Genomic DNA, 23,169 nt, shown 5'->3' on the forward strand with positions numbered 1-23,169 from the left:
GTCATGCCTTAGTAATAGGGCCTAGCCAGCCCTAGAGTAAAGACTACCCCAGACATACACTAATAAAACTTCAACGCAATCCTTTAAAAGGATTAAACTAATCCACAAGTAACTAACTCCCTGCCAAAAGAAAACTCAACATCCTTTAAATGAAGTAAAAAAAAAAAAAAAAAAAAATCCAGCACTCAAAATACAACTTTAACAATTAAAACTTACTGGACTTTCAGGACTCAGAGCCAAGATGGCAGCTTAGTCAGACACACCTCGCTGTCTCTCTATACCAAAAACCAGTGAAACAGATACAGAAGACAATCCTGGAACCCTGAGCATCAAATCAAAGGATAAGGAACTAGATCAAACACCAACCGGAAAAAGAAACTGATCAAAACAGTGAATGAGGAGAGATACAGAGTGGAGGTAACCTGCCAGCAAACCTAACGCAGAGTGGCCATCTTGGGACAAAGCCAGCAGCTATCCTGGGTGAGGAACACAGAAAAGCAACTGTATGGAATTCCCAACAGGACACAGAAAAACTGTGCTGACATACATGGAGTGAAGCAAGGTGATCAGGGCACGGGCTGGATCTGAGGAGGGAAAGTACAGGAAGGCGGGTGAGAGCTCCAGGAATCTCAGCATCCACAGTCCAGGCAGGAGCAGAACCCAGAGAGAGGGCGATTCACCAGTGGTGGTCCCTGAAAATTGGTTGGGTGGTACACACAGGGAGTAGATTTGCAAAGTATCAACAGGAGCTCCTCAACCAGACTGGACTACAGACAGCCCCACCCCACATACTTGATTAGGGTCAGGTCCTGACTGCTGGATGCAGCAAACTGGAGGTGTCAGGCACCATCCCCCGGTGACCAGAGGATCGTGCTCCCACTCCCTCAATCCTCCTGGCGATGAGAGGCAAGCATGAACCCCCTATCCCTGCAGCCCCAACTGCCAGGGACCACGGTAGGAGCCCCCCTTTTCCCTTCCACCCAGCCCTGTCTGCCATCCATGCTCCTGTCCACCCCTCAAGCAATGGCATTCCAGCGCCCCTAGTTGCCCGACCCTATCCCTTACCTGTCAACCCACCCGCAGAAGCGCTCCAGGCCCCAGCACCCAAACCTGCCTCCCCACCTGCCACCCCGCCCAACTAGTGACTGGTGAGAGCGCACTCCAGTGCCTCCAGCCACCCACCACATCCCTGGGGCACAGCCCCACCTACCCGCCAAGTGGCTATGAGCACTCACATGCCACTGGATGAACAGGTAGTGGCCAGCACCCACCCAGCCTGCCTTCAGCCATCTCACACATCCAGGAGACAATGAAGGAACCTCATCTTGCCCACTGCAGCCCTGCCCACCTGGAGGCAGGTAGTAAGCGCTCCTGTGCAATCAAATGAGCAATCAGTGAACCACGCCTGACCTGCCCACCCTGATATATCAAAACAAAAAATCGGAATGAAACATATAATCCATAAACAAATAACACCTTAATGCCTCAGAGACAATAGACAATAACAAATCACATGAAGAAAAAGGATAAGATGGCTCAAATAAATGACCAAAATAAAGGGGGAAAAAATCTTCCTGAGGAAGAAATGGTTATAGAACTTCCTGATAAGGAATTCAGAAGACCTAAATAGTCAGGATCCTCAAAGAGACTGAGGAAAACAAAGACAAAACCAAGGAAAATAGACAAAACCCTGGAAGAATTCAGAAAAACAATACGAGAACAAAACAGACAATTAGAAACCATACAAAAACAACAACTGGAAATTCAGAAGATTAACAATAAAACATCAGAAAAAGATAACTCAATGGAAGGACATAGAAGAACTAAACCAAAAGAAAGAATCAGCAAAATAGAGGACAAATCACTTGGCACTAACCTGTCTGAAGAACAATCAGAGAAAAAAATGAAAGCTTAAGAGTTATGTGGGACACTATTAAAAGGAAGCAATTACGCATAACTGGAATTCCAGAAGAGGAGCAAAAGAAAAAAAAACACGAAGAGAGGATTTCTGAAGATTTATTGACAGAAAATTTCCCTAGTATCTTGAACAACAAGAAGATTTCACTTCAAAAAGCTCAACAAACCCCATACAGGACAGACTTCAAAAGAGAGGAACCAAGACAAATGATAATCAAACTCACCAAAACCAAAGCAAAGAAAGACTCTGAGTGCAGTTCAAAAAAAAAAAAAAACACCAAAATATCACCTACAAAAAGGCACCAATAAGACTAAGTGCTGACTTCTCGGCAGAAACCATACAGGCAAGAAGGCAGAGAAATGACATATATAAAACCCTGAAAGAAAAGGACTGCCAACCAAGAATCATATGTCCAGCAAAACTATCTTTCAAATACGAAGGCAGAACTAGGATATTCCCAGATAAAAAAATTAAGGGAATTTGTACATACCAGGCCAACCTAAAAAGAAATACCAAATGGAATCCTTCAGAGAACCAACAACATCAGACAACAACCTGAGATTAAGACACACAACAGCATCACCCAAATACTAACTAAGACAAAGAATTTCCAAATGCAAAATAAAGCTGCAAAACTGAAAACAGGGAACCAGAGATGTCAATCCATAAACGGTAACAACTTCAAAACAAAAAGGAGGAATAAAGGGTGTAATTACAGAATTTCCATAAGCAGGGGAAGTCAAAGTAATACCAACATATAACAGACCATTTTAAACTGAGAAAGAGAAAGGTAAATTCCAGAGTAACCACAAAGAAAATCAGTAAGTCTACTCACCAAAAAGAAGAAAAAATAAAAAAAGACTCAGCAAACATAAACTCAACCTAACAATAGAAACAAAAAGAAAATCCATAAACAAAAGAACTCAGCACAGAAAATTAAACAGAACAAAGAAACTGGAAATACCACGATAAAAAGTATAACAAAATGGCAGCAGTAAATTCATACCTATCGATGATCATACTAAATGTAAATGGTTTAAATACATCAGACAAGAGACAGAAAGTGGCAGAGTAGATAAAAAAACATGACCCATCAATGTGCTGCTTACAAGAGACACACCTTAGACACAAAGACATAAATAGGTGAAAAATCAAAGGACAATAAAAATGTATCACACAAACAGTAACCAAAAGAGGGCAGGAGTGGCAATAACAAATCTCTGACAAAGAGACTTCAAGTCAAAATCCATTATTAGACACCAAGGACACAAGGTAATTATAAGCCCAAGAGAGAGAAAGGGCCACATAAACCAGGGACTTACATTACACTCAGACCAGAAGAACTAGATGGTGCCTGGCTACAACCGATCACTGCCCTGACAGGGAACACAACAGAGAACCCCCAAGGGAGCAGGAGAGCAGTGGGATGCAGACCCCAAATTCTCGTAAAAAGACCAGACTTAATGGTCTGACTGAAACTAGAAGGACCCTGGTGGTCATGGCCCCCAGACCTTCCAGTAGCCCAGGACAGGAACCATTCCCAAAGACAACTCTTTAGACGGGGATTGGACTGGACAATGGGATAGAAAAAGATGCTGGCAAAGAATGAGTTTCCTGGATCAAGTAGACACATGAGATTATGTTGGCATCTCCTATCTGGAGGGGAGATGAGAGGGCAGAGGGGGTCAAAAGCTGGCAGAATGGACACGAAAAGAGAGACTGGAGGGAAGGAGCCGGCTCTCTCATTGGGGGAGAGCAATTAGGAGTATATAGCAAGGTGTATATAAATTTTTGTATGAGAGACTGACTTGATTTGTAAACTTTCACTTAAAGCACAGTAAAAATCTTTTAAAAAATCCATTATTAAAGACAAGGACATTATATAATGATTAAAGGCTCAATCCACCAAGAGGACATAACCGTAATATTTATGCATCCAATGACAGAGCTCTAAAATACATAAAACAAATCCTAACAAAACTGAAAACAGAAATTAAACAGTTCTAATAGTAGGAGACTTTAACATACTACTTTCAATGATGGACAGAACAGCTGGAAAGAAACTCAACAGAGACACAGAAGATCTAAATAACACAATCAAATAATCTAACCTCATAGGTATATACAGAACGTATCACCCAACAGAAGCACAGTACACATTCTTGTCCAACATACATGGATCATTTTTCAGGACACACCAAATTATTAGGCCACAGTGCAAACCTCAATAAATTCAAAAGCATCAAAATAATACAAAGACTCTTCTCTGATTATAACTCTATAAAACCAGAAATCAGTAACATAAAGAATAAGGGAAAAAAATTAAGTACGTGGAAACTGAATAACACCTTACTTAAAAGCCACTGAGTAATAAAAGAGATTTAAAAAAGAAAGTTAGAAAATTCTTAGAATGAAAATACAACATACCAAGACCTTTAGAACACAGCAAAAGCAGTGCACAGAGAAGTTACAGCAAATGTACACATCAAAAAAGAAGAAATGTCCAAAATCAGTAGCTTATCATGACAACTTAAACAAGCAAAAAAGGAGCAGTGAAAGAAGTCCACAGTCACTAGCAGAAAGGAAGTAAATGCAGAAATAAATGAAAAAAAAAAGAACATACCAACAAGACTAGAAGTTGGTTCTTTTAGAGGATCAATAAAATTCACAAATCGTTGGCTACATTAATAAAGGGAAAAAATGAGAACATACAAATAACCAAAATAGGAAAGAGATGGGGAATATTACAACAGAACCAAGTGAAATAAAAAAGATCATAACAGAATACTACGAAAAATTATATTCCAAAAAATTTGAAAATCTAGAAGAAATGGATATTTTTAGAAATACACCACCTATCTAAACTAACACAAATAAAGGTAGAAAATTTGAACAGACTTGTAACAAAAGAAGAAACTGAAGACATCATAATAAAAACTCTCGATAAAAAAAAAGCCCTGGCACAGACAGCTTCATTGGAGAATTTCTACCAAACATTCAGAGAACAGTTGACACCAATTTTACCCAAATTATTCCAGAACACAGAAAAGGAAGAAGTACTTTCAAGTTCATTCCATGAAGCCAACATAACCTTAATTCCAAACCCAGGCAAAGACACAACTAAAAAAGAAAATTACAGACCAATATCTTTCATGAACATAGACACAAAATTCTAGCCAAAAGAATTCAACAGCACATCAAAAAAATAATACACCATGATCCAGGGGGATTCATACTAGGGAATCAATAAGGGTTCAACACTAGAAAAAAAATCAGTCAATGTAATTCACCACATAAATAAAACAAAGTTAAAGAACTACATGATTAAGACATGGGCAAGATGGCAGAACAGCCAGATGCATCTGGCAATCCCTCTTACAACAAAGACCTGAAAAATCAAGTGAAATGATTATATTTATGACAAGCTAGCAGCCCTGAACATCAAAGGCAAAGTTAGAAAACAGACTGAGCAGCAGGGGGAGAGACAGGCGGTTGAGAAGCAGAGAGAAGTTGCTGGATCTGAATCGCTGGGATCCCTCAGGTACCATTCCCGGAGGCTGCGGCAGGCTGGTATAAATGTTTGGCTGCAGTTTCCTCAGGGAGAAGCAACCAGCTACACAGCCTACTCACACCTCTGGAACCGAAGAAGAACAGCACTCTCAGCAAAAGCAAATTACTTGCGTATATTTTACTGCACCCCCTGCCCCAAGCCAGCTTCAGTGGTTGTTCATTTCCCTGGGCCTGAGATAGGCCCATTTGAGCATCCTGAGCCATGCTTCCGACCTTGGAGAAGGAATAAATTCACAGTTGGGGGAAAAGATAATTTGCCAGCTACACTAACCTGGGGAGCTGTGGACAGAAGCAGCTCCTGTGCAGGCATAAATGGTCCGTGGAGTTGAATATCTTTCCCCCCTGCACAATCCTGTGTAGGCCTATTTCAGAATAGGCCCTTGCTGGCAGGCTGCAACTCTTTAAACTGTGCAGTGGAAAGGTGGGTATTTGATATTTGACACCGTTTTGCCTAACAAACATGGTCCTCACCAACCCATATCAGGGGCCTAAGGACTGGTGACTCCATTCAGGTCACCTAGCCACCAACGACAGGCGTCCAAGGATAACTGGTACCTCCCAGTCCTTACAACCAAAAGCACTGTGTACCCATGGTCCATCTACAGAACCCACCCACCTGTACAATCTAGGGAACATGGACGTGCTTTCCTAACAGACACTCAGGGGACAGTTCTCAGCACCCTCCCTTGTTCAGAGCGTGACCCCCTGCCACAATCAGATACCGGTACCTACACCAAACACCCTTGCTCCTCTAAGACTGTACAACACAGACTGTATCACACACTTCAGGACCAGCTACCTGGACACCCGAGCCGAATCCACACAATAAAAGTGAATGAACTCATAAGCTCATATACCTGATAACAGCTCTGGTGACAGGACGTCAGAGATCTAAAGCTGAAAATAATCAACTCACTCAAGCAACCCATATGGGCAAATCAAACCATAAAAGGCAAGAAACTAGGACACAGTAAGAAAACATAAAATAAACTAATAGGATAACTTATAGATGGCTCGGAGACAATGGTCTATACCAAATCACATAAAGAAACAGACCATGATCGCTTCAACAAGCTCTCAATGCAGAGAATCAAAGGAATTTCTGGATGAAGGTGCCTTCCTACAACTACCAGATGCAGAATACAAAAGGTTAATATACAGAACTCTTCAAGACATCTGAAAGATCAGGCAATATACAGAACAAGCCAAGGAACACACAGATAAAACAGCTGAAGAAATTAAAAAGGTTACTCAAAAACAAAAGGAAAAACTTAATAAGCTGCAAGAATCCATAGAGAGAGAGCAACCAGGAAGTCAGAATATTACCAATAAAATTACAGAATTAGACAACTCAATAGAAAGTCAGAGGAGCAGAATCAAACCAAGCGGAATGCAGAATTACTGACCTGGAAGATAACACCCTTAAACAGAATTAGACAACTCAGTAAAAAGTCAGAGGAGCAGAATCAAACCAAGCGGAATGCAGAATTACTGACCTGGAAGATAACACCCTTAGCACCAATATATTTGAAGATAAATCAGAAAAATGAATTTGAAAAAAAGAAGAAACCTTAAAAAATAACCTCCAAGTGATTGGACTACAAGAAGAGGGAGGGATAACAAAAAATACAGAGAGAATTGATGAAGATTTGTTGTCAGAAAACTTCCCTGATGTTGTAAAAGATGAGAAGATATCTATCCAAGATGCTCATCGAACTCCACGTAAGGTAGATGTTAAAAGAAAGTCACCAAGACATATTATAATCAAACTTGCCAAAACCAAAGATAAAGACAGAATTTTAAGAGCAGCTACAGATAAATGAAAAGTCACCTAAAAAGAGAGTCAATAAGAATAAGCTCGGACTACTCAGGAGAAACCATGCAGGCAAGAAGGCAATGGGATGGCTTCTATAAAGCACTGAAGGAAAAAAATTACCAGCCAACAATCATATATCTAGCAAAACTATGACTCAAATATGAAGGTGAAATTAGGGCATTTCCAGATAAACAGAAGATTAAGGAACTCATAAAAACCAAACTAAAACTACAAGAAATACTAAAGGAAGTTCTTTGGTTAGAAAATCAATAATATCAGGTGTCAGCCCAAGACTAGAATGCTGGACAGGGCAATCAGATGTTAACCCAAACAGGGAAACGACAAAAATAAATCAAGATCAAAAAATGCTAAAAACAGGGAAACATCAATGTCATTATGTAACAAAAGACAACATTAAAGTAATAAAGAGGGACTAAGAAATGTAGTCATAGATCTTTCATATGGAGGGGAACACAAGGCAATATAAAGAAATTAAAGTTCGGTTTAAACTTAGTAATACGGGGGTAAATATTAAGGTAACCACAAAGGAGACTAACTATCCTACTCATCAAAATAAAATACAAGAAAAAATAGAGACTCAGAAACAAAATCAGCAACAATGAATAAAAGGAAAAGACAATATATAAACTATTCAGCACAAAAATTTAAGGCGGAAAAAAATTGTCAACAACACACAAAACAAGACATCAAAATGACAGCACTGAACTTGCACCTATTCATAATTACACTGAATGTAAATGGACTAAATTCACGGATAAAGAGACAGAGACTGGCAGAATGGATTAAAAAACACGATCCACCTATATGCTGCATGCAAACACACACCTAAGACTTAGAGACACAAACTAAAATTCAAAGGATGGAAAAAAATACATTAAGCAAACAACAATCAAAAAACAGCAGGAGTGGCAATATTAATTTCTGACAAAATAGACTTTAAAGTTAAATCCACCACAAAGGATAAGGAAGGACACTATATAATGATTAAAGAGACAATATACCAGAAGGAGAAAACCCTGGTGGCATAGTGGTTAAGTGCAACGGCTGCTAACCACAGGGTCGGCAGTTCGAATCCACCAGGAGCTCCCTGAAAGCTCTATGGGGCAATTCTACTCTGTCCTATACGGTCGCTATGAGTCGGAATCAACTCGTCGGCACTGGGTTTGGATTTTGGTTTACAACAGGAGGATATAACCATGTTAAATATTTATGCACCCAATGACAGGGCTGCAAGATACATAAAACAAACTCTAACAGAATTGAAAACTGAGATAGGCAGACTCAAAATTATAGTAGGAGATGAAACACACCACTTTCAGTGAAGGACAGGACATCCAGAAAGTAGCTCAATAAAGACACCGAAGATCTAAATGCCACAACCAGCCAATTGGAACAGCAGCCAACTATACTTTCTTATCTAGTGCACGTGGAACATTCTCTAGAAAAGACCACATATTAGCTCATAAGGCAAGCCTTAGCAGAATCGAAACCATCAAAATATTACAAAGCTTCTTCTCTGACTATAAAGACATAAAAGCAAAAATCAGTAACAGAAAAAGCAAGGAAAAGAAATCAAACGCTTGGAAACTGAACAATACCCTGCCCAGAAAAGACTGGGTTATAGAAGACATTAAGGATGGAATAAAGAAATTCATAGACTCCAATGCGAATGAAAACACTTCCTATCAGAACCTTTGGGACACAGCAAAAGCAGTACTCAGAGGTCAATTTATTTCAATAAATGCACACATCCAAAAAGAAAGGGCCAAAATCAAAGAATTATCCCTAAAATTTTAACAAATAGAAAGACAGCAATAACAACAACAACAACAACAAAAACCCTCAGGGACTAGAAGAAAGGAAATAATAAAAATTAGAGCAGAAATGAATGAAACAGAAAACAGAGAAACAACTGAAAGAGTTAAGAGACCAAAAGCTGGTTATCTGAAAACATGAACGAAATTCATAAACCACTGGCCAAAGGGATGAAAAACAGGAGAGGAAGCAAATAACCCGAGTAAGAAATGAGATAAGCGGTATTATAACAGACCCAACTGAAATTAAAAGAATCATACCAGATTACTATGAAAAATTGTACTCTTAACAAATTTGAAAACCTAGAAGAAATAGATGAATTCCTAGAAACACACTACCTACCTAAACTAACACAAAGAGAGGTAGAACTAAAGAGACCCATAACAAAAGAAGAGATTGAAAAGGTAATCACAAAGCTCCCAACAAAAAAAAATCCTGGCTCAGAGGGCTTCGCTGCAGAATTCTACCAATCTTTCAGAGAAGACTTAACACCACTACTACTAAAGGTATCTCAGAACATAGAAAAGGATGGAATACTCCCAAACTCATTCTATGAAGCCAGCATATCCCCAACACGAAAACCAGGTATACACACCACAAAAAAAGAAACTTACAGACCCATATCCCTCATGAACTTAGACGCAAAAATCCTCAACAAAATTCTAGCCCACAGAATTCAACAACACATCAAAAAATGATTCAGCATGATCAAGTGGGATTCACAGCAGATATACAGGGATGGTTCAAAGTTAGAAAAACAATTAATGTAATGTATCATATAAATAAAACAAAAGGCAAGAATCATACGATTTTATCAATCGTTGCAGAAAAGGCATTTGACAAAGTTCAACACCCATTCATGATAAAAAATCTCAGCAAAATAGGAACAGAACTAAAATTCCTCAACATAATAAATGCCATTTATACAAAGCCAATAGGCAACATCACCCTAAAGGGAGAGAGCCTGAAAGCATTCCCACTGAGATGGGGACCAGACAAGGATGCCCTTTATCACCACTCTCATTCAACACTGTACTGGAGGTCCTAGCCAGAGCAATGAGGCTAGATAAAGAAATAAAGGGCATCCAGATTGGCAAGGAAGAAGTAAAATTATCTCTATTTGCAGATAACACGATCTTATACACAAAAAACCCTAAGGAATCCTCAAGAAAACTACTGAAACTAATAGAAGAGTTCAGCAGAGTATCAGGATACAAGACAAACGTATAAAAATCAGTTGGATTCCTCTATATCAACAAAAAGAACAAGGAAGAGGAAATCACCAAATCAATACCATTTACAGTAGCCCCCAAAAAGCTAAAATACTTAGGAATAAATCTTACCAGAGATGTAAAAGGCTTATACAAAGAAAACTACAAAACACTTCTGTAAGAAACCAAAAGAGACCTACAGAAGTAGAAACACATGGATAGGAAGACTTAACATTATAAAAAATGTCTATTCTACCAAAAGCGATCTATTAAATCTATGCAATTCCAATCCAAATTCCAACATTTTTTAATGAGATGGAGAAAAAAATCACCAACTTCATATGGAAGGGAAAGTGGCCCCAGATAAATAAAGCATTACTAAAAAAGAGCAAAGTGGGAGGTCTTACTCTACCTGATTTTAAAACCTATTATACCGCCACAGGAGTCAAACCAGCCTGATACTGATACAACAACAGATACCCAGACCAACGGAACAGAATAGAGAATCCAGATATAAATCCATCCACATATGCGCAGCTGACATTTGACAAAGGCCCAAAAACAGTTAAATGGGGAAAAGACAGTCTTTTTAAAATTGGTACTGGCAAAATTCAATATCCACCTGCAAAAAAAATGAAACAAGACCCATGTCTCACACCATTCACAAAAACGAGCTCAAAATAGATCAAAGACCTAAATATAAAATCTGGAACAATAAAGATCATGGAAGAAAAAACAGGGGCAATGTTAGGAGCCCTAATACATGGCATAAGGAATATATAAAACATTACTAATAATGCAGAAGAAAAACTAGATAACTGGGAGCTCCTAAAAATCAAACACCTATGCTTATCCAAAGACATCACCAAAACACTAAAAAGATTACCAACAAAAAAGGAAAATTTTTTAGCTATGACATTTCTGATCAGCACCTGATCTCTAAAATCTACATAATACTGCAAAAATTCAACTACAAAAAGACAAATGACCCAGTTAAAAAATGGGCAAAAGATATGAACAGACACTTCACTAAAGAAGACATTCAGGTAGCTAACAGATACATGAGGAAATGTTCACGATCACTAGCCATTAGAGAAATGCAGATCAAAACTACAATGTGATTTCATCTCACTCCAACAAGGCTGGCATTAATCCAAAAAACACAAAATAATCAATGTTGGAGAGGCTGTGGAGAGACTGGAACACTTATACACTGCTGGTGGGAATGTCAAATGGTACAACCACTTTGGAAATCGATTTGACGCTTCCTTAAAAGGCTAGAAATAGAACTACCATGTGATCCTGCAATCCCACTCCTTGGAATATATCCTAGGGAAATAAGAGCCTTTACACGAACAGATATATGCACACCCATGTTTACTGCAGCACTGTTGACAATAGTGAAAACATGGAAGCAACCAAGGTGCCCATCAACACATGAATAGATAAATCAATTATGGTATGTTCACACAACGGAATACTACGCATCGATAAAGAACGGTGAGGAATCTGTGAACCATTTCATAACATGGAGGAACCTGGAAGGCATTATCCTGGGTGAAATTAGTCAGTTGCAAAAGGATAAATATTGTAGAAGACCACTATTATAAGATCTTGAGAAACAGTTTAAACTGAGAAGAAAACATTCTTCTGTGGTTACAAGAGGGGGGAGGGATGGAGGGTGGGAGAGAGGCATTCACTAATTAGATAGTAGATAAGAACTACTTTCGGTGAAGCAAAAGACAGCACACGATACAGAGGAGGTCAGCACAATCAGACTAAACCAAAAGCAAAGAAGTTTCCTAAATAAACTGAACGTTTCGAAGGCCAGCAAAGCAGGGGCAGGGGTCTGGGGACCATGATTTCAGGGGACATCTAAGTCAATTGGCATAATAAAATCTATTAGGAAAACATTCTGCACCTCACTTTGAAGAGTGCCATCTGGGGTCTTAAACGCTGGCAAGCAGCCATCTAAGATGCATCAATTGGTCTCAACCCACCTGGATCAAAGGAGAATGAAGAACACCAAGGACACAAGGCGATTACGAGCCTAAGAGATAAAAAGGGCCACATGAACCAGAGACTACATCATCCTGAGACCAGAAAAACTAGATGGTGCCCGGCTATAACCGATGACTGCCCTGACAGGGAACACAACAGAGAAACTCTGAGGGAGCAGGAGACCAGTGGGATGCAGACCCCAAATTCTCATAAGACCAGACTTAATGGTCTGACTGAGACTAGAAGGACCCCAGTGGTCGTGGCCCCCAGACCTTCTGTTGGCCCAGACAGGAACCATTCCCGAAGCCAACTCTTCAGACGTGGATTGGACAATTGGTTGGAGAGGGATGCTGGTGAGGAGTGAGCTTCTTGCATCAGGTGGACACTTGAGACTATGTTGGCATCTCCTGCCTGGAGGGGAGATGAGAGGGTGGAGGGGGTTACAAGCTGGTGAAATGGATACGAAGAGAGAGAGTGGAGGGAGACAGTGGGCTGTCTCATTATGGGGAGAGTAACTGGGAGTGTGTATCAAGGTGTATATGGGTTTTCGTGTGAGAGACTGACTTGATTTGTAAACTTTCACTTAAAGCACAATAAAAATTAAAAAAAAAAAAAAGACCGATAGCTCACTCCATGCACAAAACAGGCTCAAAATGGATCAAAGAACTAAATACAAAATCTAAAAAGATAAAGATCATGGAAAAAAAATACGGACAACATTAGGAGCCCTAATACATGGCATAAACAGTATACAAAACATTACTAACAATGCAGAAGAAAAACTAGATAACTGGGAGCTCCTAAAAATCAAACACCTAGGCTCATCCAAAGACTTCACCAGAACTGTATAAAGATTGCCTACAGATTGGGAAAAAGTTTTCAGCTATGACATTTCCGATCGGTGCCTGATGTCTAAAATCTACATGATACTGCAAAAACTCAACTACAAAAAGACAAATAACCCATTTAAAAAATAGGCAAAGGATACGAACAGACACTTCACTAAAGAAGGCATTCAGGAAGCTAACAGATACATGAGGAAATGCTCACGATCATAAGCCATTAGAGAAATGCAAATCAAAACTACAATGAGATTCCATCTCACTCCAGCAAGGCTGGCATTAACCCAAAAAACACAAAATAACAAATGTTGGAGAGGTTATGGAGAGGCTGGAACGCTTATACACTGTTGGTTGGAATGTAAAATGGTACAACCACTTTGGAAACCGATTTGGCACTTCCTTAAAAACTGGAAATAGAACTACCATGTGATCCTGCAATCCCACTCCTTGGAATATATCCTAGAGAAATAAGAGCCTTTACAGAAACATATATACACCCATGTTCACTGCAGCACTGTTTACAATAGTAAAAAGATGGAAGCAACCAAGGTGCCCATCAACGGATGAATAAATTATGGTATATTCACACAATGGAATATTATGCATCGATAAAGAACAATGATGAATCCGTGGAACATTTCGTAACATGGAAATTAGTCAGCTGCAAAAGGACATTATGCTGAGTGAAATTAGTCAGCTGCAAAAGGACAAATATTATATAAGACCACTATTAAAAGAACTCGAGAAATAGTTTAAACAGAGAAGAGAATATTCTTTGATGGTTACGAGTGGGGGGAAGGAGAGGAGGGAGAGCATTTTCACTAATTAGATAGTAGATAAGAAGTATTTTAGGTGAAGGGAAGGAAAACTCACAATACAGGAGAGGTCAGCACAACTGGACTAAATCAAAAGCAGTTTCTTCAATAAACTGAACACTTTGAAGGCCAGCATAGCAGGGGCAGGGGTTTGGGGACCATGGTTTCAGGGGACATCTAAGTCAATTGGCATAATAAAATCTATTAAGAAAACATTCTGCACCCCCTTTGGAGAGTGGCGTCTGAGGTCTTATATGCTAGCAAGTGGCCATCTAAGATGCATCAATTGGTCTCAACCCACCTGGAACAAAGGAGAATGAAGAACGCCAAAGACACAAGGTAATTATGAGCCCAAGAGGCAGAAAGGACCACATAAAGCAGAGACTACATTAATCTGAGACCAGAGGAACTGGATGGTGCCCAGCTGCAACCAAGGGAACACAACAGAGAACCCCTGAGGGAGCAGGACAGCAATGGGATGCAGGCCTCAAATTCTCATAAAAAGACCAGACTTAATGGTCTGACTGAGACTAGAAGCACCCCGGAGGTCATGGTCCCCAGAACTTCTGTTAGCCCAAGACAGGAACCATTCCCAAATCCAACTCTTCAGACAGGGATTCAGCTGGACTACAGGACAGAATATGATACTGGGGAAGAATAAGCTTCTTGGATCAATTAGACACACGAGACTATGTTGGCATATCCTGTCTGAAGGGGAGATGAGAGGGTAGAGAGGGTTAGAAGCTGGCCGAATGGACACGAAAAGAAAGAGTGGAGGGAAGGAGTGTGCTGTCTCATTAGGGGGAGAGCAATTAGGAGCATATAGCAAGGTGTTTATAAATTTTTGTATGAGTATCCCACTTGATTTGTAAACTTTCACTTAAAGCACAATAAAAATTAAAGAAAAAAAAGAATTACATGATCATCTTAGCTGATGAAGAATAGGCATTTAATAAAATCCAGCAACCTTTCCTGATAAAAACTCTAGGCAACACAGTAACAGAAGGGAATATCCTCAACATAGTAAGGCAATTTATGCAAATCCAATGGCCAGCATTATTTTCAACAGAGAAAGATTGACAGCATTCCCCCTTGAGAACAGGAATGAGACAGGAATGTCCTTTACCACCACTCCTTTTCAAATTTGCACTGGAAGTTCTAGCTAGAGAAGTACAGCAAGAAGGAGAGGTAAAGTGTATCCAAATAAAAAAGGAAGAAGTAAAACTATCCTTATTCACAGACAACATGATTCTATACACAGAAAATCCTAGATGCTCCACAAGGAAGTTACTGGAACTAGTAAAAGGGTTCAGCAAGTGGCAGCTTACAAGATCAACACACAAAAATCAATTGGGCTCTTCTACAGCAACAAAGAGGACTCTGAAAAGGAAATCAAGAAATCAGTATCATTTACAACAAACCTCAAAAGGTTAAAATATCTAGGAGTAAACCTAACTAGGGATGTAAAAGGTTTTTACAAGGAAAATTATAAAACATTACTGCAAGAAACTGAAAGATCTACATAAATGGAAAAACAATCCATACTCATGGATTGGAAGACTTAACACTGTTGAGAATGTCAATACCACCAAAAGTGATCTATAGGTATAATACAATTCCAATTCTAACAACATTCTTTAATGAAATGGAAAAACTAATCTCCAGCTTCTTATGGAAAGGAAAGAGGTCCCAAATAGCTAAAGCAACACTGAAGAAAATGAACAAAGAGGTCTCTCATTCCCTGATCTCAAAACTTACTATACAGCCTCAATTGTCAAAACAGCCTGGTACTGGTACAATGACAGACAAACCAACCAATGGAACAGAAGTGAGAACCCGAAGTAAATCCATTCATCTACAGGCAGCTGATCTTCAACAAAGGGTCAAAGTCCATTCAATGGGAAGGAAACAGTCCCTTCGACAAATGGTGCTGGTAAAATTGGATATTCACATGCAGAAAAATGAATCTGGATCTATACCTCACACCATGCACAAACACTAACTCAAAATGGCTCAAAGACATAAATGTTAAAGCTAAAGCAGTGAAGTACCTAGAAGAAAGCACAGGGTCATAACTAGGGGATGTAATCTTCAGCATAAATAGAAAATCAAAACCAAAAATAAGTGAACAAAAGAAGATAAATTAGATAAGTAGGGCCTTCTAAAAATTAACTATCCTCATCAAAAGACTATACTACGAGAGTAAAAAGAGAACCTATAGACTGGAAAAAAATCTTTGGCAAAGACATATGATAAGGGTCTAATCTCTATGATATACAGAAAATTTCAACATATCAACAACAAAATCAAACAATCCTATCAAAAAATGGGCAAAGGTCATGAACAGACACTTCACCAAAGAGGACACTCAGGCAGCCAATAAATACATGAAAAAATGCTCACGATAATTAGCCATTAAAAACCCACTGCCATCAAGTCAACTCCGACTCATACTATGTCTTATAGGACATAGTAGAACTGCCCCATAGTTTCCAAGGAGTGCCTTGTAGATTCAAACTACTGACCTTTTGGTTAGCAGCCATAGATAGCTCTGAACCACTATACCACCAGGGTTTCCCATTAGTCATTAGAGAGATACAAATCAAAACTATAATGAGATACCATCCCACCCCTGCAAAACTGTCAATGATCAAAAAAACAGAAAACAAATGCTGGTGAGGTTGTGGTGGAACTGGAACTCCTTCATACTGCTGATGGGAGTATAAAATGGTACAACCGCTATGGAAAACAATATGGCGCCTCCTCAAAAAGCTAGAAATAGAAATACCTTATGACCCATGAATCCCACTCCTACGTATACAACCTAGAGAAATAAGAGCAATAACAAGAACAGGCATATGCACATCTATGTTCACTGCAGCATTATTCACAATAGCAAAATGATGGAAACAACCTAGGGCCCATCAACAGATGAATGGATAAATAAATTGTGTGTACATACATACAAAGGGATACTACACAACTATAAAGAAGTCCATGAAACATCTTACAGCATGAATGAATCTGGAGAACATTATGCTGAGTGAAATAAGTCAATCACAAAAAGACAAATGCTGTACGGCACCACTTTTATAAAAAATCAAGAATAGGTATACACACAGAAAGCAATGTTCTTTGATGGTTATGGGAAAAGCAATACCCAACATGGGTGAAGTCTGTACAACTTGTCCAAGGTAAATGAAGACTCTAAGAAGTACCTAAGAATAAGGGACAATTTTGGTAAATACTATAACAAACTTGCAACAATGACAAACAATAAAATATATATGTGGTTACATAGGTAGACATGTAGGTATACAGGGTACAGGAAGATACATGTAAGTATAGGAATATGCATGTATAGGTGTACCTACAGGCATATATGTATACATGATTAGGAGCAAGGTATATATACTCATATATATAATACAGCACATGGGGGCACAGTTAAGGAAACTTCCTAGGCATATCCAATCATCTCATGAGACTGAGTAACTGGGTTTGAAGGCTCAGGATCTTGGTCTCAGCAGATATTTAGGTCAACTGGCAAAACATAGTTCATAAAGATAATGTTCTACATCCTAGATTGGGGAGTAGCATATGGGGTCTTAAAAGACTGCAAGTGGCCATCTATGGGTCACAACTATGGACACAATATGTGTCTCTTCCCATCAGGAGCAAAGGGGAGTGAAGGAAACCATAAAGTCAAGGAAGAAACTAGTCCACATGACTAACGGCCCACAAGAACTGTAGCCTCTTCTAGTCTGAGACCAGAAGAACTAGATGGTGCCTAGATACCACTGCCAATCATTCTGACAGGGGCACAAAGGTCCGTGTTAGAATGGGAGAAAAATGTAGACTGAAACTCAAATTTCTAAAAAAGGCCAGACTTACTGGGCTCATAGAGACTAAAGGAAGCCCCAGGACTATCACCCAAGATACCCTTTGAACTTGGAACTGAAGCCATTCCCGGTAGTCACCTTTCATCAAAATAATAGACTGGCTTATAAAATAAACAATATCATCTGTGAATACTGTGCTCCTTTAAATTAATCAACCACATGAGACCAATCGGTCATCATTTACCCTAAAACAAAGATGAGAAGCTAAGCAGAGGCAGGGAAGCTAGATCAATGAAAAGAGAACAAAAAGAATGGAAATAATGAGAATGTTGACACATGTGAAAATGTAACCAATGTCATGGAAAAAGCTGTATAAAAATTGTTAAACGGGAACCAATTTGCTATGTAAACTTTCACCTAAAACACAAAATATTAACAAAACTTACTGGACCTACAAGAAGCAGTGAAACGTAACCCATCGATAGGAGAATAATTAGTCAATAGAAACAACAAGAAACAAGGGATGATAGAATAGCAAACAAGAAGACAGCTATTACAAATATGTTCAAGGAAAGGGGAACATCAACGTAATGAGATAAATTGAAGATATAAAAAATGACCCAAATAAAACTCGTAACAAAAATTGTAATATCTAAAATGACAATTTTGCTGGAAAGGGATAAAAGCAGATTAGATACTGTAAAAGAAAAGGTCAGTGAGTCTAATCTTAAAGACAGTAATAAAAGCTATTCACACTGATGCATAGAAAGGAAAAAACCTAGAAAGAAAGTAGACAGAGGCTTAGCAATTTGTGGGACAATATTAAGCAGGCAAACAAAAGAAGACAGAAAAAAACATTTGACAAAACAATGGCTACCGAGTTTTAAAGTTGATGGAGATTTTAAACTCAAATCAAAGAAGCACAATGAACTCAAGAAGAATTAAAAAAACCACAACACATCCAAGTGATTCGCTAAAAAACGATAAAAAAAAACTTTAAAAGCATCCAGAGTAAAAAGGCATATTACATATTGAAGAAAAAAAGATAAGAATGGCTACAGAATTCCCAGGAACAATGTAAACCAGAAGACATTGGAATGGAATAACATTTAAAGTACAGAATGAAAACGAACCATAAACCTGAAATTCTGTGTCTAGCAAAAATACTGTTAAAAAAACAAAGAGTACTTTGTAATATCAAACCAATCCAGGGAAATCTCAGCTTTCCCTCCTGGTCAGTTCAGACCCCTTTCTCTCTCATCCCCATCCACCCGGGGCCAGGTCAGCAGGTACCGGTTCCTTCTCTATTTCTAGTCCCTTTTCTACTTCTTAGGTTCAGTAATCCAATGGAACAACTCCCAAGCTGCAGGGAAAGGGCTATATTTAATATAGAAGGAAAAAGGATACAAACAAGAAGGATGAAGTCCGGGAGGGGTCTTCAGCACAGAGCTTCCATATCCTCAGGGGTTTACCCTCCAGAGAACAGAATGTTTGCACTCTCTCCAACCTGGAAGCCCCAGTGAGCCTCCGTCTTCGAAGGCATTTACTGGCCTTACCACGTGGCCTCTTGAGGCTTAGTCGCCATCGGCCCCCAGGTGATCCTTCTTAGTTGGTAGGCCTCCACTCTTTGGCCTCAGGTGTAGTCCTGCTCTAGGGAACCAGGACCAAAAAGGGCCAAACTGTTCACTGCAAAGGAGTTTCACACCTCGCAAACACACACCCCTATCTTCCTGAAAACAAATATGAAGGATTTGATCTGCTTTCCTCTCTTCTGGGAGTTCTTTAATCCCAGAACTGGCCAGAAACACAGGAGACCCAGCTACCTTCTTCGTTTTTTCCTAAAAGTACATAAACACATAATAGAAGTAACAAACTCTCAAATGTCTTCGAACTCTTTTCCCTTATGTTCACAATGCTGCTCTTCCCTACTTCTCCTTCTAATTTTCTAACTACTTCTTTTTAATGTCCTTTACTTCCTGTCAGGCTCTTTAGTGTCAGCGTTTTTTCTTTTCAATTTCCTTAGGCATTTCATCTAGTCTAATGGCTTCAACTAGCAATGATTTCCAAACCATATCCCTATACTTTTGCCTTTCTCTAGAACCCAAAATCCGTATTTCCATTATTTCTTGGCACCTCCAAGTGTCCCAGTTATTTTCATACACCTAGTAATTTTTTTTTTTTAAGTTCCCATATATTATCCCATGGAAACCCTGTTGGCATAGTGGTTAAGTGCTACGGCTGTTAACCAAAGGGTTTGCAGTTTGAATCCACCAGGTACTCCTTGGAAGCTCTATGGGGCAGTTCTACTCTGTCCTATAGGGTCGCTATGAGTCGGAATTGACTTGACGGCACTGAGTTTGGTTATGTTATCCCATTAAATAAAATATTCTCAAAGAGCTGCTTTGCTTAGTTTTACTACATACTTACTGATGAACTAGCAGCTGACTCATTTTTTTCATATTTCTGTCTCTTGCTCTTTTTCTTCTTTTCTTTCTTTACCTTTTTTGAATGCTTATCTTTTTTCTTCTTTTTCTTCGCAGAGTGTTCCTATAAGTAATTTTTGAACAGGTAAAAAAGGAATTTAGTTTCCATCTTATTTGAAAAGTAAGCATTTTGAGGGGAAAAAAAAAATTCACCTTCCAAAGAACTTCAAATGTTTAATAAAATGAGACAGGAATATGAGTAACTAAATAAAATCTTCCAAAGAAACCTATGGTATGATTAACTACTTTTGTGTGCCCTTTCTAGCCATGGTCTTATAACTCCCACCCAGGTGGACGGGTGGAACAGTGTGATAGGTTAATTGTGGTCCACCAAGGGGATTGGTCAGTTTTGCCCTAAAAGAGAGCCAGTTCCAAAGCTGAAAGGAGGATCCTACCACCACCAAGGACGAACACAGGCAGTGAGCCCGTCTGTTGGACCCGGGATCCCTGCACTGAGAAGCTCCTGGAAACAGGAAGGGGGTGGGGAGGGAAAGGGAGAGAAAGCTATAATCCTGAAGACAGTGAGAAGTAGTAGCAGGAGAGACCCAGAAGCAGGAGACCACGTGGTGGGTTTCCCAGCCCATGGAGAGAGAAAGCTGAGTACCTCTGGGGAGAGGCCTAGGGCCATGGAGAGGCGTGCCTGTGAGCACGGTTGGGAAGAGGCTGTCCTGATGGAAGAACTGTACCCTGAGTATTCCTGAGCCTGAACTGTAACTGTTACATCCCTAATAAACCCCATAATCTTGAGCACAATCTGTGAGTTCTGTGTGGCCGCTGCAATGAATTATCGAACCCAGCAGAGAAGTAAAGAGTGCTATGCGAGAGAGGGGTGGTGACAGAATTAGTAAAGATGGCGGAGAGAAGAGGCTTGTCTGGCCTCCACCTCATGGAAGTCAGCCTTACACTGTTGATCTTGGTTCTCCTTGCCCCTCGTGGGGTTGGAGGGGGTCAGACACTGCCTCCATGCTGTTTTCACAAAACCTTAATATGTATCTATAATATGTATAATACCAATAAATTATATGGTTAGGGTTTCTTACCATAAGTATATTAGAGAAGTTTCAGTTTATATTTATTTGTAGATTCATTTGACAGATATAAGAAAATAAACAGGTATTTTAAGAAGTATACAAATACGTGTGTGTGTGTGTGTATTCATCTGTAACCTCAAAGGGATTTATGGGAGATTATTAGGCCATATAAAATATAACAAAATAGCATAAATTAAAATTGTGGGGAAGTAAGAGTTGAGACAGAAAGAACACAGCATAGTTTCAAATGCATAATTTTTTAGATCTAATTTGCTAAACTTGCTACAAGTGAGCCAGAAATTTGAATCTCAGCCTTTTATCAGCTAACGCAAGTAGCAAGATCTTTCCACTGTCATAACATCCAAAATATTAAAATATATGATATTCATTCTGTAACTAACGAAACTATTCTATGAAGTTGCTCTTCCAATATTAACTTGAATAAGTACAAAAAAGGACAGATTTGCTCATAACATGAAAACATGTTAGCATTCACCTGTGAGAACTGCTCAATTCGCTCGCTCACATCAGGCAGCATCCATGTATCCTCACCCCGAAGTCGCTTAAGTTCTTTAAGCCTTTCTTCTTTTTCAAAATTGTCTTTAGCCTAAACACGGAAGAAGAAAATTAACAGCTCATCCAAATGCTTTTCACAAAAAAAAAGGAAACAAAAACCTCTCCTACTTTTATAACAAGTACTGTCTCATTAATGAATTTTCTATTTCTTGCCATGATTTACTTCTGACTAAGGTATTTTTTTTTTTTTTTTTAATGTATAGAAAAGATTAAAAATCTTTTCCTTTCGCGTTACCAATCTCCAGTGAACTGTGCCACCAATCAGGGATGAAATATCCTGGGACCTATTCTAGACCCTCCCCTCTCCCTAAACTCCCACCCACAGATACGACTTCAAATCCTTTCATCTTCACCATTTCCACTGTTACTGCCTTAGACTTTGGAACAGGAGACTAATTTTCATGCCTTCAATGTGCAACACTCATGCTCCTCTCCCTTCCCAGCCCCCCAAAAATTGCTTCAGGAAGAATTCTCTTTCTAAAACCCAAGTAATCATATTGCTAATTTTAATCAACCTTCAACAATTATCAACTAAAACAAGTTTTTCCTAGGTTTTTCCCTGCCCTCTCATTATCTCCCCCAAACTGCAAAGCTGCAGTTGGTGCTTCTCAAGCTCTATGCATCTCTCTCCTATAAAATTTATCATAGTTATATTCTAAATTTCTCTTTGCTTGCCTATATGCTCTCTGAAGGTAGAGTACTACATCTCTCATTGCCATTTCCCCAAGAGGCCTTCACACAGAAGTGCTTCAATGAATGCTTGCTGAAATAAAAACTGAATGATACAAAAAACCTAGTGGGGTATTTATTTATCACAGCATTATTTACGGTAATGAAAAAATAAAAATAATCCACTGGTTAACAATAATATAAGGATAAATGCGACATATCCATGAGATGAAAGAGTATGAAGCAATAAAAAACTGGCTTTCAAAAGGTATTTAATGCATGGGAAGCTGTTCACGAAAGAAATGACAAAGCAGAATGGACCATATCTGGGTACAATCTCAATTTGTTGAGAGAACATGAGGATTTAAATTTGTGTGTGGGCATATTTAAAGAAAAAAAAACCAGAAGTAAAGTGTTAATATTATCTCTGAATGACAGGTTTAAGATTTGTTTATCTTCTTTACACCTCTATACATTTGGCAATTTTCTATAACAAAAAAGAAAAATAAATTTTTCAAAAGTGTTATTTTCAAAGTATATGTGTAAAAATACACGCACG

The 23,169-nt window shown here is 39.0% G+C and overlaps 1 protein-coding gene across 5 annotated transcripts in view; it reads right to left on the reverse strand.

Moving 5' to 3' along the window:
- CWF19L2 (CWF19 like cell cycle control factor 2) overlaps positions 1-23,169 on the reverse strand; it is a 163,909-nt gene that overhangs the window by 133,559 nt on the left and 7,181 nt on the right. For all 5 annotated transcript variants that reach the window (XR_010322512.1, XR_010322513.1, XM_010595432.3 and 2 more), the window contains 2 exons: positions 21,862-21,972; positions 20,279-20,398 (listed from right to left, as the gene is read on the reverse strand). Coding sequence is in view for 3 of the 5 variants with exons in the window: in XM_010595432.3 (XP_010593734.1) it covers positions 20,279-20,398; positions 21,862-21,972 (231 nt within the window). In the remaining 2 variants the exon portion in view is untranslated. The remainder of the gene's footprint in view (positions 1-20,278; positions 20,399-21,861; positions 21,973-23,169) is intronic.

Source organism: Loxodonta africana, chromosome 7, assembly GCF_030014295.1.
Source record: "Loxodonta africana isolate mLoxAfr1 chromosome 7, mLoxAfr1.hap2, whole genome shotgun sequence".
Classification (NCBI taxonomy): domain Eukaryota; kingdom Metazoa; phylum Chordata; class Mammalia; order Proboscidea; family Elephantidae; genus Loxodonta; species Loxodonta africana.